Source organism: Leptodactylus fuscus, chromosome 2, assembly GCF_031893055.1.
Source record: "Leptodactylus fuscus isolate aLepFus1 chromosome 2, aLepFus1.hap2, whole genome shotgun sequence".
NCBI classification, from domain to species: Eukaryota; Metazoa; Chordata; class Amphibia; order Anura; family Leptodactylidae; genus Leptodactylus; species Leptodactylus fuscus.
The window spans coordinates 61,171,937-61,188,565 of record NC_134266.1 but is presented as its reverse complement, the minus strand read 5'-3'; the positions used below and the strand labels follow the sequence as shown (position 1 = coordinate 61,188,565).

The window sequence follows — 16,629 nt, the reverse complement described above, 5'->3', positions numbered from 1 at the left end:
ACCATTAGAAATGGCATTTAATACATTACAATTATGCATCTTTTCAGTAATTTTTTATTTCTTGCAGTCACCATCTTGTTGCTCGTGTGTATGAAACTAAAGGAGAGTTTCGCTCGGCGTTGCAGCACGAGAAGGAAGGCTACACAATATACAAGAACCAGGTAAAGTGTCAGCCATGTGTACAACTCTTATCTGTGTAGTTCTGTACTATACTTGGAACTATGGATGTATTAGATTTTAGGAACTGAAAACCTAACCCTTAGGCCTTCCCGCACATGACTTTTACTAGCACTGCTTTGTATATGGTATATTAATGATTTTGCTTTTGTTATTTCTACTTTCAGCTGGGGGAACAACACGAAAAGACCAAAGAAAGTTCTGAGTACTTGAAGTACCTCACCCAGCAGGCTGTAGCTTTACAGCGCACAATGAATGAGATCTACAAGAATGGATCCAGTGCCAATATAATGCCTCTGAAGGTAAGTGATACCTGTCTGTCTTTAAGGATGGATTCGCAGTCTACAAGTTGAAGTCTTCTGGTTTACTAAATAGCTGTATTGAATAAGAAAAGTAACAGTGTGGCTCCACTTGTTCCAGCACAGTTGGACTTTTTTCTCCAGTTCCCAAGAAATAAGTGCATATAGTTTTGGTGCCATTTAGGCTCTGTACTGTCAGGCAGGAGCGGGTGAGGACTGTGATACTGAGCTCTGATTAGAACTCTCGTCCCCGTTCCTGCTCCTACCTCACAGTTTTGGTGCCTGATATGCCATTTAGGCTCTGTAGTAACTGTCAACTGCTCAGGAATGGTGGGAGCTGAAGAAAAAAAAACTACTGTGCTGGAACAGAATCTAACAACTGGAGTTGGTGAAAGTGAGGAAAATGCCCCCCTTTAAGGGGGACATCTAGTCATTTAACTCTTTCAAAAACTGCTTAGAATGCAAATGTGTTGTACTCTCAATACAATCCTCTGCCACCCCCATTCTGAGGCTTCCCTGTCTTCTGCTGACCTCATTATTGTTGCCAGGTCACATGTCCTTGTCACGAGTAGTGGACTGGGAAGCGTTGGAATGGGTCCAGCTGGGGGTTGGTATGGTATAAATTTTACAACACTCAAAGCATTTTTCAAATTTACATGTCTTCTAAAGCATAGTATGGCGTTGTGCACAGAATGCAGTGGATATTATGGGCCTGATTTATCAAGTTGCTATGCCAAACCTTGGTTTTGAAACCTTTTTAAATGGTACTTTGGATTAAAAAAAATTGGTTAGACTAAAATCTGCACCGGCGACAAACTGCCGTAGATTTTGGTATTGGTGCACGGCCTGCCAGGGGAGGTGCCTGATTTGACTAGTCCTGTCATAAATCAGGCGCATTTTGTGCTGGCATCATATCAATGTCCACCTTGTTTATTACCCCCTTAAAAGTCTTTCTTCTGTAACCATATTCACAATATAGGACGTTAATTCATGTTTCTTCTCTTCTAGTTCACAGCACCGAGCATGGCCAGTGTTCTGGACCAGCTGAATATCATTAATGGAATCTTGTTCATCCCACTCAGGTAACTAATAGTTTGGGTCTGAACACCTATTCATTTTTATGGGGTTACAAAGTATGAGCAACAAATGTGTGTGCAAGGACAGAACCTACGGACATAGAAATCAAACAAATGTTGCCCAACCTGCTAGTGTAGTTGAGCTACTTACTCTCTCCTTACACCTACAAGTGGCAATATTATAACAAAGAGTATAGTATAAAACTCGTGATTCAGAACTTCACACTTTGTAACGCAGAGTAAACGTGGACACTGTGGACTATACACAGTTATATGTATAGTCCAACACTCTAGAAAAAAAAAAAAAAAAAAAGACCTGGACCTCACATCCCAGTATTATACATTGGTCTGTACTTCTCAGCAAAATCTACAAAAACAGATCTTAGTATATATTTTGATCAAGGTGTATAAGCCCACTAGCCATGTCACAGTAGCCTCTGTATAGTGGGTCCTCACTCTGCTTGGTGCGGGGCTACAGTGAGTATATTACAATACAAGTGATATCCATGTTTGCACTGTGTAAGGCTGGGCCCCCCCTCTTCCTCATATAACACAACTTTTTGTATAGTTTGTTAGTTGTGACCACTATGTGTTGTAACTTTTCTAACATAAATATTTTTGCAGTCAAAAAGACCTGGAAAACCTGAAAGCTGAGGTCCAGCGGCGCCAACAGCTACAAGAAGCCATCAAGGAAGCCGACAATCCAGAGACTGAAAACAAAGAAACGGAAACGTCAGAATCCATTGAAACAAACGCAGCCACGAGTGACACTGCAGAAACACAAACCTCCGCTTAGCTCTGTCCTCTCTTCCCTGTCAGACGTCACTTTTAAAACTGTAATCCCTACACAGGGTTTTACCAAGACCTATAGGTTATAAAGCGTGTCTTGGCGATCTTGTTGCACAGGTACAAATGCCGATAATTCACAATGCAAGGAACTAATCCATAAACAATCAGTGAGTTTGTGTCTGCTGCACTGAGACCCCTCCATCCCTAAGCAGCTGTGCACACTTGGCTCCATCCTGGGACTTCACTATGTGTGCAAGTTAAGTGTGTGTCCATGCAAAATCCATTTCTGCATTTTGTGTTTGTACCTTATAGGTAATCGCTCTGCTTAGAGGTGGCCGAATATTTCTCAGGTCAGTTACTAATGTGGACTGGGACTTATTTCACAGGAAAGACTCCTTTTTAGAGAAATTCAAAGCCAGAGCTCCTAAATTCGTAGCCACAAGGCTGTTGTCTGAGCCAGTAGATGCCGCTTGTGGCCCCAGAATAAAGCCATACAAATACGATGGGAAATCATCCTCTTAGCATATTCCATAGCCCATTTGGTTGAAACAGACATGGATGATGTACTCTTTAGGACTTCATTTTGTAAGGGGAGAATATTGGTTAAACCATTTGCTTTTCAGCTTTTTTTTTTTTTTTTTTTTTTTTTTTTTTTTTTTTTCGTCCCCCTTCCCATTAAGGATTTTTTTGGGGTTTTATAAATTTTCTTTTTTATGGTGATTCTTTGACACGTGTGATTAAGTATGCCTGTATTATTCATTTTCATCAGATATATCCAGTGACACAGTATCTGCATTTATCAACAAAAAAAAGCCCCCTCCTCATCTAGCTCTTGTCACCCAAAAACTAGTGCCTGAATGTATTACGTGTGGTCAAACTGCATCGCTCCAAAACTGAGGCTCTATCTTGAGGAAGGGGCAGGTTCCTTGTTTTTTTTTCAGCTATGTCTATTTGTAGACATATCATGACATCTTCATTGCTCATTTTGAGAAATTTGTCCTTAAAACTTTTTAGACCTGTCTGAATTTTTTTTTTTTTTTTTTTTTGATGAAAACAAGTGGTTCATTTCATGATGTAATATATAATCAGCCACAATTTACGAATCATCAGGCGACTATTTTATTGCCATTCGTTACATATGAGTTTATGGCTGTGATGTCGCGTGCTCCTTCTTCTTCTTTGTAACTAAGCAGCATTTGATTGTAAAGAACATTTTCACTCTTATCTGCCTTAAATCCCAGAATTCTGCAGTGTTCTCTTTGCACTCTGTGTAACCTTAATGTATGGTCATTGGCCTCTCCGTCCGTCTGAGGAAAGGTGGGCTGAGCGCTCGCCTGCGCCAGATTCACACCTGTATTTTATATTCTAGAAAACTGGGAACCGATTCCAAAAAGAGTAGTATTACCCTTACCCATTTATCCAACCTTGGCAGGATAAAAGTGAACCCGTGAAGTTGCGCAGGGCAGGTCTTGTGACTACATGTGTAGTAAATTCACAAATGGCTTTCTAAACCCTCCTGAGGGTCCGGTCCATTCACACGGAGGAAAATGGTGAGGAATTTGATGGGGAATTTCAGTGTTGAAAAAAAAAAAAGCCTCCTATTGACTTCAATGGGTTCCTTTTTCCGCTAGGGAAAGCATTGAAGTCAATGGGAGGCCTTTTTTTTTTTTTGTGTGAGACCCTTACGCTTTTTTGTGCAGTTATTAGAGCCATGCCAGAAAAGGATCCAACAAGAAGTTGTTTAAAGTCCTTTCTTTATATTTCACATTACCTTTAAATCCACTGCTGGCATTGGTTAAAGCTATCTTATAAAAAGTACCATGTGAAACCCCCCTCAAACCCCCATTTTGCCGAGCATCATGGGAGAGGAAGCCCCTGTCATCAGGAGAAGCCACGTCTGGTAATCTGATTTGACAGCTTGACCTTTTTAATGACTAAAGTATTCACATGTAGCTTCTGTATTTAGATTTTTTTTTTTTGGCTTTTTCTTTTTGTTACGTTGTTTTCAATGTCTGCCCGTATGACTTTATACCATTATCTTATAGAAGGTTCTTATGTTGTACGTTTCTTTAATTTTATATTGTTTTGGATCCTGTTCTTACATTTACTTTTGACCTCCTTGTTCTGCGTACAAATGACAGTAAACCTTTAATCCAGTGTACTGGGAGATTGAGAGCTTCCTATGGCTAAGCTGGCGCGTTCTGATAGGTTGCAGGATTTCGGGGAAGGCGTCTGGTTTAGCATATTCACTGACTACTGCTCACTTCCAATCCCTGTTTTGTAATTGTCTAAATGCTGCTCTGTACTGTTTCATGGTAAGTGTATTTTTTTGGAAATAACTTTAACTTTACTAGACAGCAGTAGGTAAAAGCACTGTTGTCCTTTGTCCTAAACAGCATATTCCTAAAATTTGAGAATTTTAGCCTTTAATAAATTGATGATAATGCATTTCATGGTGTTCTGGTTTTATTACAATTTAGCTGAGCCAGAAGTATAAGAATTAAAGTCGCACTAAAAAATATATGGATGAAAAATCATTTTCTGGCCTCCTTCATAGCAAAACATGTATTGAGAGATTGCTACGTTAACAATACTGTGTCATTTACCTGACTGATGAAGGATAAGACAGCACAGATCTGACCATAGCATAAACTATGTAAATAGGAAAGCGATGAAGAAACATTAAAAACCACAAGGGAAAAAATAATCTGATAAAATAAAACCGATAAAGTCCGGGACCTCACATCAAATATGCAGCAGAAACACTGGGCCAAAAAAGCTGTGTATTACAGCACCTGCAAAGGATTCTGGCTAATCCCATCCACACACTTCACAAGCATTTTTGTAGATCGCAGCAGATCACTTATACCTACAGTATAACAGGCAGAAAAAACGCTGCGGGAAAAAACATGATGTGTTTCCACCACCGTCTTTATTGCACCTCTTTTTGGATGCGGCTCAATACAGGGGGCTTTAGCCAAAAGCAGCGAAGTTGGAGACAGAAATCATTACCATAAATATTCTTCAATGAAATAAAGTTAAAACTCAGTGTGTTTGGCCCTTTAAAAAGTAAGGATTCCGTTATGAAGGTGTCCGTTCAAAAAAAAAAAAAAAAAAGACACTAACTGATGGAGTTACTATCAATGATAAGGCTGTTGCCCATTGACTTCAATGTTAAAAAAATAAAGGATACTTGCCATCTGTTTTTTTTTTCTAACAGAAAAGTCCTGCATGTAGGAATTTTTTTTTTTTTTTTGTCCACTTGAAAAAACTATCTTGGTTGTAAAATCCCATTGAACAGCACAGGCAGATGTACAAGCCATGGGAGAACAGACTGTACCAACACTGTGCCCAGGGGGCCCTAGAAGACGAGACCCACTTCCTGCTACACTGCACCAAATATTCAGCTGTGAGTGCGTCTACTTCCAAAGACACTCAGCCCACATCCCTGACTTCACAACTGCAGACGAGAAGAGGAGTCAACTGTGGAGATTGCTGGGAAGATGAGACCCCATGGACTGACCCCCAAAATCCCTCACCCACCCAAACCCACCATGTGTCCACTGTCCACCCGCCACCAAACAAGGAGAATGACGAGACCCCTAGGACTATTATACCCCAAACCACTCACCCATCCACCCACCCTATGCCTGCCTCAAACCGTTATATACTGTGTGTGTATATATATATATATATATATATATATATATAAATGATTTTTATTTAAAAAGAAATGTACAAGTCCTTATTAGAATAGGTTGGAGAAATTGGTCCTAGGACTGTAACAAGGAGACATCCTTTTACATTTAGTGGAAAGAAGAATTCTACACTCGTACCGGGAGATTCTTTCCAGCAAAAGCTAGTCAGACTGAGACTCTCTGCCAGAGGAAGTTATGGGGCATGGTATACCATAGAGGAAGTGTTGCCGGTATTCTTCCATTGCAGATAGTGGTGTATGGGGTTGTAACACCAGTTGTGTGCGGACTTGCAGACACCGGAAGCCTAGAGCCAGTAATAAAGTATTTCTTTCCATCTGAAAAATTGTCAAGGGTATTTTGGTTGGCAAAATAATTCAGACTACAGAACTGTCCTGAAATTTTGTCTTTTTCCCAGGCAGTTATTGATGTCCTTGCCTGTTTTTCGAGTTACTCTTATTCCAAGTGGACATTCCACAGAGCTAAAACCATTAACCATTAGAGAAAACTAGCTTGCTTCACATGTCCACTGATACTAGACAAGGGGGAGGTGACAAGAGTCCACTTGTACATTTAGTAAACCATTTAATGCTTTTCGCCATACTATTACAAAATATGTCTATAGGTTTTTCATGATGTGACCTAAAAGATAGATGTGCTTTGTGACTAAATCCGTAAGGTTCAGTAAGATGCTTGAAGCAGGAGCCTACAGAAGACAAAAAAAAGTACCACTGGTCTGTGTTTGCCCCTCTATGCCACCACACCCGATCTCTCTCATCTACTCCCTCCTCTCCCCTGACACAGATGGTGCCCTCCCCTCTTTTGTGGCTCATTGGGAAAGAGATTGGATCTACCATATATACCGTATGCAAGGATGTGATTACCGTATATACTCGTGTATAAGCCGACTTTTTCAGCACATTTTTCATGCTGAAAAAGCTCTCCTCGGCTTATACACGAGTCAGGGTCCACGGAGCACAGAAAACTGGAAGGGGGAGGTCCTTTAGTGCTATTGCTCTGTGATTGGCTTTTCATGAGGTCACGTGACTGTGATGTCATCAAAGGTCCTGTAGCTACTGGTATGTAACATCTGCAGATAAGGTTGAGTCTAAATCCTAGTAGCTCCGCCCACACCAGAGTCCGATCACATGGTCATGACGTCATCAGAGGTCCTTTAGCACACTAGGATTTAGCATCTCCCCTGCAGATGAGTGGCCAGGATTCATTGTGTCTTATGGAAGATGTCTGTTGTATGGAGGAGAGGAAGCTGCAGTAACGTGACACACACAGGGACCTTCCTTTAGTTACTCTGCCTATTACTGTCAGGCATTTGGGGTTATTAATTTAGTTTCAGTAACTCCATGTTCCTCACATTAATAACAGTTAACCCCATCATGTCCCTCATATTAACCCCTGTGTGCCCCATATAAGGGTTACTAATATGTGAGACACATGAGGGTACTAATGAAGGACCTTAATTATGAAGATACCTTTTGTGGTAAAGTTAGGGGTCTCTGCTTATATTCAAGTGTATACGGTAAGTACTTTTATATGTGTTCTAGGGAAAGGGGGGTGATGAATGAAAATGAAAAATTTAGCAAAATAGAACTTTGTTTGTTTCACCATGTTCTGACACCTGTAACTTTTTCATATTTACATGTATGGAGCTGGGTATGGCGACTTATGCGGGACAAGATGGCGTTTTTACTGATACCATTTGGTGAAAGATCTGATGGTTTGATCTCTTTTTATAACATTTTTTATAAGAGGCAAAGTGTTGAAAAAAACAGTATTTGACTATTTAGATTTTTTTTTTTCAGAGTATGGAATAAATATTTTAATAGTTTGAGTATTTTGGAGCGCGAGGAGACCTCGTGTTTATGTGTATGTTTATTCACTGTTATATGTGTTGTAGGGAAAGGGAAGAGATTTATACTTCTGTGCGGGGTTTTTATTAAAAAATTTTTATACTTAAATGTTTTTGTTTTTTTTCTTCTTTTACTTTTATGATCAGAACTTCCCCTAGGGAGCCTGAAACTTAGGGGGTCTGATCGCTCATACTCTTCACTGCAATTCTACTGTATAGCAATGGATAGCAAAATGCCTACACTTCTATTAGACGCTATTTCTGGCAGGGTGAAATAGATCTAATATAATGACAAGCCTGGGGGCCTTCAATAGGCTGCCGGCTGTCATGGAAATCGATCGCCACCCTCCAATGACATTCCGGAGGGTGGCGATTGGTGAAAGATGGCGGCACCTGTAGTGCCTGCACTCTTTAGATTCTGTGGTCATGTTTAACCGCGGCATTTAAAGGATTAAGGGCTAGTTCATACGTGAGTATAAGGGGAGGTTTTTGACAGCTGATTTCGCGTCCAAAACCTCCCCTTATAATGGTGGTCTATGGAGACTGCCGGGCTTCTTTTCTCCGCTAGCGGCGGGCTGCCGCTAGCGGAGAAAAGAAAGGACATGTCCTTTCTTCAGGCGGAAGCCGCGCAGGCTCAGCCGCGCGGCTTCCGCCCCCGGCAGCTCCCTCCTATGTCGGCTCATTCATTTGAGCCGACAGCAGAGGGTTAAGCCGCGACAGCGATGGTCGCGGCGGGCGGGTTTTGACAAGAGAGAGACGCGGCTCGCCGCGTCTCTCTCTGTGTCAAAACCCACGCGGGCAGTTCACGTGTGAACTAGCCCTAACAGTTGCACTTGGTGGCGGCACCAATCACAACTCTTAGCAGCAGATGCTGGCCGTATTATACAGATGGCATCCGTCCTGTATGGAGAGGGTTCAGCTCCTGAGCCCCCGCCATACATCCTCATGTGACACTGGACATACTATTACTTTCTCTGTTGCTAAAAGGTTAAAAACACTGTATAAAAAAAATGATCATTAATCTGATATTCTTATCTGCATCATTTTTTACCATGTTCTCATCCTAAACAATATAGATTTTACCCTTAAAGAAAGCGAGTTTCCTAAAAAAAACAGAGGTCCTGCTCTGGTGTTTCCATACAAGGTCTAATAGCATTAAATCCCTTTATATAGTATCCTGTGCACTGAAATAAAACTCATCCCTGTAAACGTCTCATTTGTTCTGCAGCCATACCAGTCATACCACACAAAGTACATGTGACCTGCATTAGTACAAGGGCTTTATATCTGAGTCACCCATTTCCTAGGTGACATAGACGGAATGATGGCGTACCCGGATGGATGGAGATTGCGGAGAGGGTTGCCAGGGAAACATTCATTCATCTAGTTGCGGAGCTGTGACCTGTTCAGAGGAAGGATTTCTGGCTCAGATCCGGGCGGCTGTAATGTAACTTCAGATTTGTGTCATACAAGCAGATTCCTCTATCTACTTCTATTCCACCTCTTTAGTGATCTGCAATGAACTTGCATGGACGGCCAGAAGGTCTCTATGAGATGCTTGCAGTTCCATCAGTTCCATTTGTTTGTTTTTTTACTCCCTTTTGCTATAGTATTGTGAATAATGAGTAAGGTTATGCTGATCTTGTAGCCTTCACCCTTCTTGAATAAGGTCTCAGGTCTGGTGACCATTCCCTGGTGCCATTGTTGACAAGGGCTTTGCTTTGTTAAATAACACCATTTTAGAATCACCGATGTAATGAAGAATTATTAGTTTTGCTTGTGGTTGAATTCTTATAAATTAGTTTTTAATTTTAATTTTGTAGCTTTGCTCCTAAAGCTTTCATTTGGTTGTACTCATTTTTGCATCGTGGTCTTGAATGAATGTTAGGAAAATGACTTTGCCAGCAAATTAACAAATCTAGTTTGCAATGAACGCGCCACATTCGTGGGGATATTTTGTAGAATGGAATCCCATAGAAACTGTCGGTTCAGAAAATAATAAGTAACCTGGCCTATTTGTTGGTGCTGAGCGCTGTATTTTCTAGGTTTCTATATACCTGTTATGTGTGACTATAAAAATACATATATCTGGGGCTAACGTCGATTTCATGATTCTAAATGAAAATCAGATTTGCTTTTTTGTTTCATTTCAATGGCAAATGAATGTATTGCCTGGCCCTAAATATAACACGTGGTGAAACACAGCAAGATCTGGGTGCATATCCAGGTACCATTATGAGAAACAATATACACCCACTCTGAATTTTTTAGTTTTACATAAGATGACATATAGTAAATAAAAAATTTGCTCCTTAGTAGAGATAAGCGAACACTGTTCGAATCAGCCGTTCCGAACAGCACGCTCCCATAGAAATGAATGGAAGCTTCCATTCATTTCTATGGGAGTGTGCTGTTCGGAACGGCTGAGCCGAACAGTGTTTGCTCATCTCTAGCCTTAGGTCTTAAGTGTACTTATGCCCCATGATTTTATAGTTGGCAGTATGGTTTTCTGTATGACTTTTATCAGTGTCTCATAGTTTTGGCCGGCTCGTCTGTACTATGCTTCAGTTCACTGAGGTTAGTAGACATTTATTTATACATGACTCTCATAAGGTCCCTTCACAGCATTTCAGTTGGGTTGGGGGTCTGGACTTTGACTTATTGCAAGATCTTTATTCTTCTTTTGTCCATTATGTTGTACATTTGCTGGTGCGCTTGTGATCATTGCTATCTTTTATGACCCAATTTCATAGCTGTCTAAATGACTTGCAAGGTGCCCAGGATATGTGGCTGCAAACAAACCCGAATCATCACCATGATTGACAGCTATGAGGTGTTGGTTCTGGTATTTTTTGAATGTCATTGTTTTAGAAGTCTTGTGGGTTGCTCAGGTGCATAACCTAAGCCGTGTCATATGATTATATATATATATATATATATATATATATATATATATATATATATATATATGAACAAGCTTTCTTCTTGTTCAGCCAACATTGAAGACGCTGTCGGTATCTTACATTGTAGTCTCTTGAAAGTGGTTTCCTTTTGCTTTGATGACAGCTTTACACATTCTTGGCATTCTCTGAATCAGCTTTATGAGGTAGTCAACTGGACTTGTTTTCCAACAATTTCGCAGGAGCTCCTAGAGGTGCAGAGTACGTCTTGACGGCTTCTCCTTCACTTTGCCTTCGACTCATCCCCAAGCCATCTGAACTGGGTTCAGGTCAGGTGACTGTGAATGCTGTTTCCTCTGACAGTACTTGAACCACTCTCTCTCTTGGCCAGACTACTCTTATATAACAAAGTGGTCATGATTGATGGGTGTTTAGCAGCAGCACCAGTCCAAGTAGTTTACTGGTGTAGTAAGATGTGCTACTCAATATTGCAATTAAAAAAGCATTCAGATATTAATTTTACAAGCCCTATGTGAACACTGTCTAACCCTTGCAAAGAAGGCAAAAAAGATCATGTAATAATTTTGATTGTAATTTTAAAGAATAATACGGCTATCCAATATGAAAAGAATATGTTAACATAAAAACAACAAAAACATTTTTATTTATGTCATCCATTGATATCTGGATGCAAAATCTCTACTAGTTACTGCAAGTACAGTATATCTTTATACTTATTTATTCAGGATTCCCTTAGTCTTTATCACGTTTTAGTTTATCTGATCACTTCCTCTTCTTTCAGTGAAAATACAATGTACTTTAGATTTAATCTGCCCAGGAGTTCTTGGACCCCTTACATAAAGGGAACAAAAGAAGGGAATGGAGGGCTCCACCAATTTCAGAATCTGGGATGTGGTCTGCATTAGGGAACGAGATCTTGTCGCACCTAATTCAGGGCCATAAACTCCTTCAGATTTGAGGAAGCTGGGATGTGACTGGTGGACTAGAGACTCTGAAAGTTCAAGGAACCCAATGACTAGGTACTGATTTAGCACCTTCAAATTTATAATTGTCCTGAAGGACCCCTACGGCTTCTTCACCAGAAAGAGATGGGGATAAAACCCCTCCCCAACCTCTTCTAGGAGTACCAGATACAAAGACAATTTTTATCACTAGACCCTGCAGCTCTAGTTCTAAGGTTGACTGACCAGTAGTGAGGACTTAGTAACCTGAAACTCTAGGGACAGTCCATTCTTGATCGTGTCTAAAACCCAGGGGCTTAGGGAGATGTCTGCCAAGGCTGGAAGGAAGTTTTTAGTCTATCCTGGGGAAGTACTGAACAGAAAACCCATCTGCTTTTTTCTCTGGTCCGACCAGCCCTTGAATCTGTTTGAGGCCTCCTTGCCTCTATAGGGACCTTGTGAAATGTATTAGTAGCAGGAAACCCTTTCTTTTATCTGCTGCCTGCAGTTAGAATATCATTAAGGACAGAATCCAACAAGAATTCTCCAATACACGGGAGCTTCCGTAACCTTTTCTTGGATGCCACATCTCCTGACCCATTCTTAAGCCAAATAGCATACCTAGCTGAATTTGTTAGGGCCATAGGGTGGGCTGATAACATAACTGCATCCGCTGAGGCATCAGGTGGGAATTCCACTGCCTTACAAATAGTGGGTAAGGCTCCCAAAATCAGTTCACTAGGGCCTTGCCTTTGGGCTGGGTTTAAAGTCCTTCCAGTCAGACTATTGGGTTCTGGCTGTAAAGGCTGCTGCAGCGCTTGGCTTGCTGCATGTTCCTTCTGACTGCCAAAATGTGTCTGAGAAAACTGCTATTTTTGTCCAAGGCGGGTCTTTCAATGAGCCCCTGTCCTCAAACATTGCAGATCTTTTGGAGGCCCTGAAGATAGTTATGTCTATCTTATGAACAGAGTCCTACTAGGATGAATCTTCTTCCTCAAAGGGGTATTTGCATTTGAACCCTCAGAAGGACCCCTAGGCCTGCCACAGCTCTATCTGGACACACAACCTCCGACATTGATAAGACACACAATTTATTTTTTATATATTTCCACGTACAGGCGTGAATAGGAAGTTTTTTTGGGGGGTTTTGCAGGCCCATGTGTACTTTTCAGTTATACCATTTTGGGCAATGTATTTCTTTGATCACTTTTAATTTAAAAAAAAATTTGCAGACAAAACAGCAAAAAACAAAAACAAAAAGAAAACTGTGGTTTGGCACTTCGCTCTGGGTACTAGCAATTCCCACTAAAATGGCACCTCAATCAGTTCAGCCTCCGATTGTGGGTATTAACACTCGGTCTCTGTTGTACAATCCAGCAGAGACCCGCGGTCGATGGTAGTCACCATATTTAAATACCGAACATTTCAAGTAGAAGTCATAAACCTGAATTTCTTCTCTAAGATCATTGCTGATGCCTTTCCTCCTTGGCCTTGTATTAACAGTTATGTATTCTTGAGACCAGCAAAGTATTCTCTGCTTTTTGAGGCGGCCCCACTAGCTAATGATTAATCAAGGTAATTTCATTAGCCGCACCTGACCGTTTCTTAACCTGTTAATTCCTATGGGTAGTGTGCCAAGTTACCCTCTATTCACACAACTGTGATAGTCTGTGTGACAGACAGTTTTTGACTGTTGATTTTAAAAGTCTACAAAAATTATAAAATAAGTCTCATACTATTTTTGTGTGGTTTTCACAGGTCCCTAAAGGCACTGAAATGGGATTTAGGATCTGTGAAGACTGGCACCTCTCTGTACATTTTCCAGAGCCATTTTGTACCACACATGTAATATACGTTTACTTTTACTTAAAGTGCACCTCTAATTCCAATGTTGAAAAATTAAAGCATACCTCTGGTTATAATAAACTTTGCATAAATTAATAATAGGTGACTATAAAACTTCATAATATATATATATATATTTATTGAATATTTTTTTCTTCGACCCCTTTCAGGCTTAACTAGTTTCTACTTTTCTATGAAAAGGAAATAGGTAGAAGGAAGAGACTGCTAGAGAACACACAAATAATTGATATTGTTACAGTCTGCTATTCTGTGTTAGGTTGTAGGTAAGCAGCAACTAGTGCATAGAATAACACAACAAAACTAACCAGCAGCAGCCCCCTCCTCCACCTCTCCCTTCTTCATAGAGCTCTGTGTGAGGTTGAATCTTATGTTGTAAATAAGTAGTCAGATTGCAGATAAGGAGAACAGCAGACACTAATATCTTATTAAGTAGATCTAAGCTCTTTATATTTACATCTACTATTCATTTATTATAACCAGAGTTCTGCTTTAATTTTTCAACATACTAGTTCTGTATTTTGGCCTGTTTACCTAAGGTATTTAAGACCAGATTTTTTTATTTTTTTTTTTAAGCCAAAACATAAAACCATAGTATTCAAAGAGGGTGTACATGTTCTTCTGTCTGTAGGCATCAAATTGATTTTCATGGACAAGCAGTCCTAATATGACAGTCCTAGTGCATGGTCACTTCCAGCATATTGGTTACTGCACTTGCCTTTGGTTTCTACACAACAGTCCAGGTACAGCCCACTTACTAGCTAGCGGTAACTTGCACAGTTACTGCGGCTCTGGTGAACTGTCTGTATGCAGAGAGTATGAATACTGTGCAGTTTTACCATCTACTAAACAAAGACATGTAACAAGTAAGAAGATAGATGTAATATTGTAGCAGTAAATTAAAGTGTCACATTTTTCAGTAATAGTAGGATTTAGTTATATTTGTATATAACACTAATACCTGAATATCTAAATTGCTAATTTGGGGATGGTTACAGTAACTACCCTCAGTAGTCCAGTAACATTGTTATACTGCTAGTTAAAGGGGTTGTCCCATAACAAGGATCCTATCTATAATGCTAGTTTGTGTGGATTTAAGACATTTCCTAAATACATTGCTTTATCTAAACTGCTTTGTTTGGCCTCTATCTTAATTTATTCACTTCATTGTTGACACTGCATTTCTATAGCCACTAGGCTTATCTGCTCAGTTCCCAAGTGACATAGCTGCCTGCTCTCAGGGGGGAGGGAGGGGCTGAGTGCTGGGAGCAGCTGAGCCCTGTATGTCTGACAAACAACAGAGCTCCTCAGTTAGGGGAGGGGGGAGCTCTGGGATTACTGTGCTGTCTATCTTCAGCTTTTCCACTTATCAGCCGGTTTAATTGAATTTGGATGATAAGGGCTGAGATAAAAGGAGTCAGTTACCTCTGTATGTAATGCAAGATGACACAAATCCAGCTCTGCTAACATCAGTTTCCACATCAGCTTTATAGTGTGGTAATGCATTTACAACCAATCCCTCATTACTGACTGCAAACACAGCAGATAGCAGAGCAAGTGAAACCCTGCCCACCAATGTGCCGAGAAATCCAGGAAGTGAACAGAGCGCACAGCCTGCAGAAAAAGAGTTATGGAAATACCCCTTTAATGGATTGGCACTCTATAGATCAAATCTTATCAATTTGCTTTCTAATGCAGTCAGTGAAAGCAGACAACATGCACACATCTAGTTTTATATGCATTTAATAGTTTACCAATTGGTACAATAAGATTTTTTTAATATGCAGAAAACATGAATAAATTTTGTTTTACACAGTCTGAGAGCAACAAATCTTACTGTAAAACACAGAGCAGTACTATATACATTCCTTTACTGATTTTTATATTTGTCTTTTAATTGTGTCACTTTCTTCTCAGTTAACGCTTACAGTCTTAAAAAAAAAAAAAAAAATCCTCCAAAATAAAACCTTTCCATTTTTTTTTTCCTTATGAAAATGGACACAATCTCATGTCCGTGTCAGGGTCAACTACGCTGAAGATCAAACGTTCTTCAAGAAGGAACTCAAGAAAGGTGAGGAATGAAGTGTGGGACAATGGCGGCCTGGAGGACAAGAAAGTAGCCACTTACATGATAGTGTGGGACAGCTAAAATAAAACTGGTTAGAAGAAAAACATCTCAGTTGTGACTTGTAAATCCATGACCCCATTTACAAAAGGGGAAACTTTTCGACCAGATCCCCAGAATTTACATTCACCACAGACTTCAATCTGGAAGTTTAATTTATTATCTATATCTACGGTCTTGACAAATAATGCGTAAGTGCCGGTTATTTTGTTAGCTCTATATTTTGCCCCCCGTTCCAGGATTATCAAGTCACCGCTGAACAGTAATATAGTAGGTTTACACATCTCTTGCAGAGGGCACTGGTGGAGTGCTGGTTAAAGAATTAAAATACCAGAGGTTCACATAAAGCAGAAGAGGCAAACAGAAGCAGGTAGGGAGAGATTCGACAATTATACGTAGCCTGGGCTTTGTGGGTCTAGAGTCAGTTTATCTACAGTGCTCCACGGCCCCGGACAGCTTGCTAGTAACTATGGTTTGATTAGTGCCTGGGCACATCATTGGTCACACCACACAAAAGCAGGACGGCTTATACTTCTAAAGTGCAAGATGCTATTAGACAGCAAAAACTTTAAGTCAAAGTTCCCACATTTCTGGTTACTACTGTTAGGACAGGTTCGCACTTCTTTGAGCCATAACTAGGACTAAATTCAATTACAGGCAACACAAAGCAGACGTACGTCCATCAACAGGGAAACAGAGGTGAAGCCTGATGTTGGTTTGCAAGGACTTGGCCCTCTTCATTGCAAGAGTTCAATGTTGCTGCAGGACAGCAGATAGCAAGGCCGTCCCTTTAAATGCCAGTAGTTTTACGCTTTGATGGAAATATTCAGGCCTATGGTACGTGGTTATTGTGTCACCCATCACCTTTTCCCCCAT

General features: G+C 40.4%; 1 protein-coding gene across 2 annotated transcripts in view; it reads left to right on the top strand.

Annotated features, from left to right (window-relative positions):
* CLUH (CLUH binding protein of NUMT mRNA) overlaps positions 1-4,783 on the top strand; it is a 38,927-nt gene extending 34,144 nt beyond the window's left edge. For both annotated transcript variants that reach the window (XM_075263810.1, XM_075263809.1), the window contains exons 23-26: positions 68-161; positions 345-479; positions 1,485-1,558; positions 2,177-4,783. In XM_075263810.1, the coding sequence (XP_075119911.1) occupies positions 68-161; positions 345-479; positions 1,485-1,558; positions 2,177-2,348 (475 nt within the window). In that variant the 3' untranslated portion in view covers positions 2,349-4,783. The remainder of the gene's footprint in view (positions 1-67; positions 162-344; positions 480-1,484; positions 1,559-2,176) is intronic.
* The last annotated feature ends 11,846 nt before the right edge of the window (positions 4,784-16,629 follow it).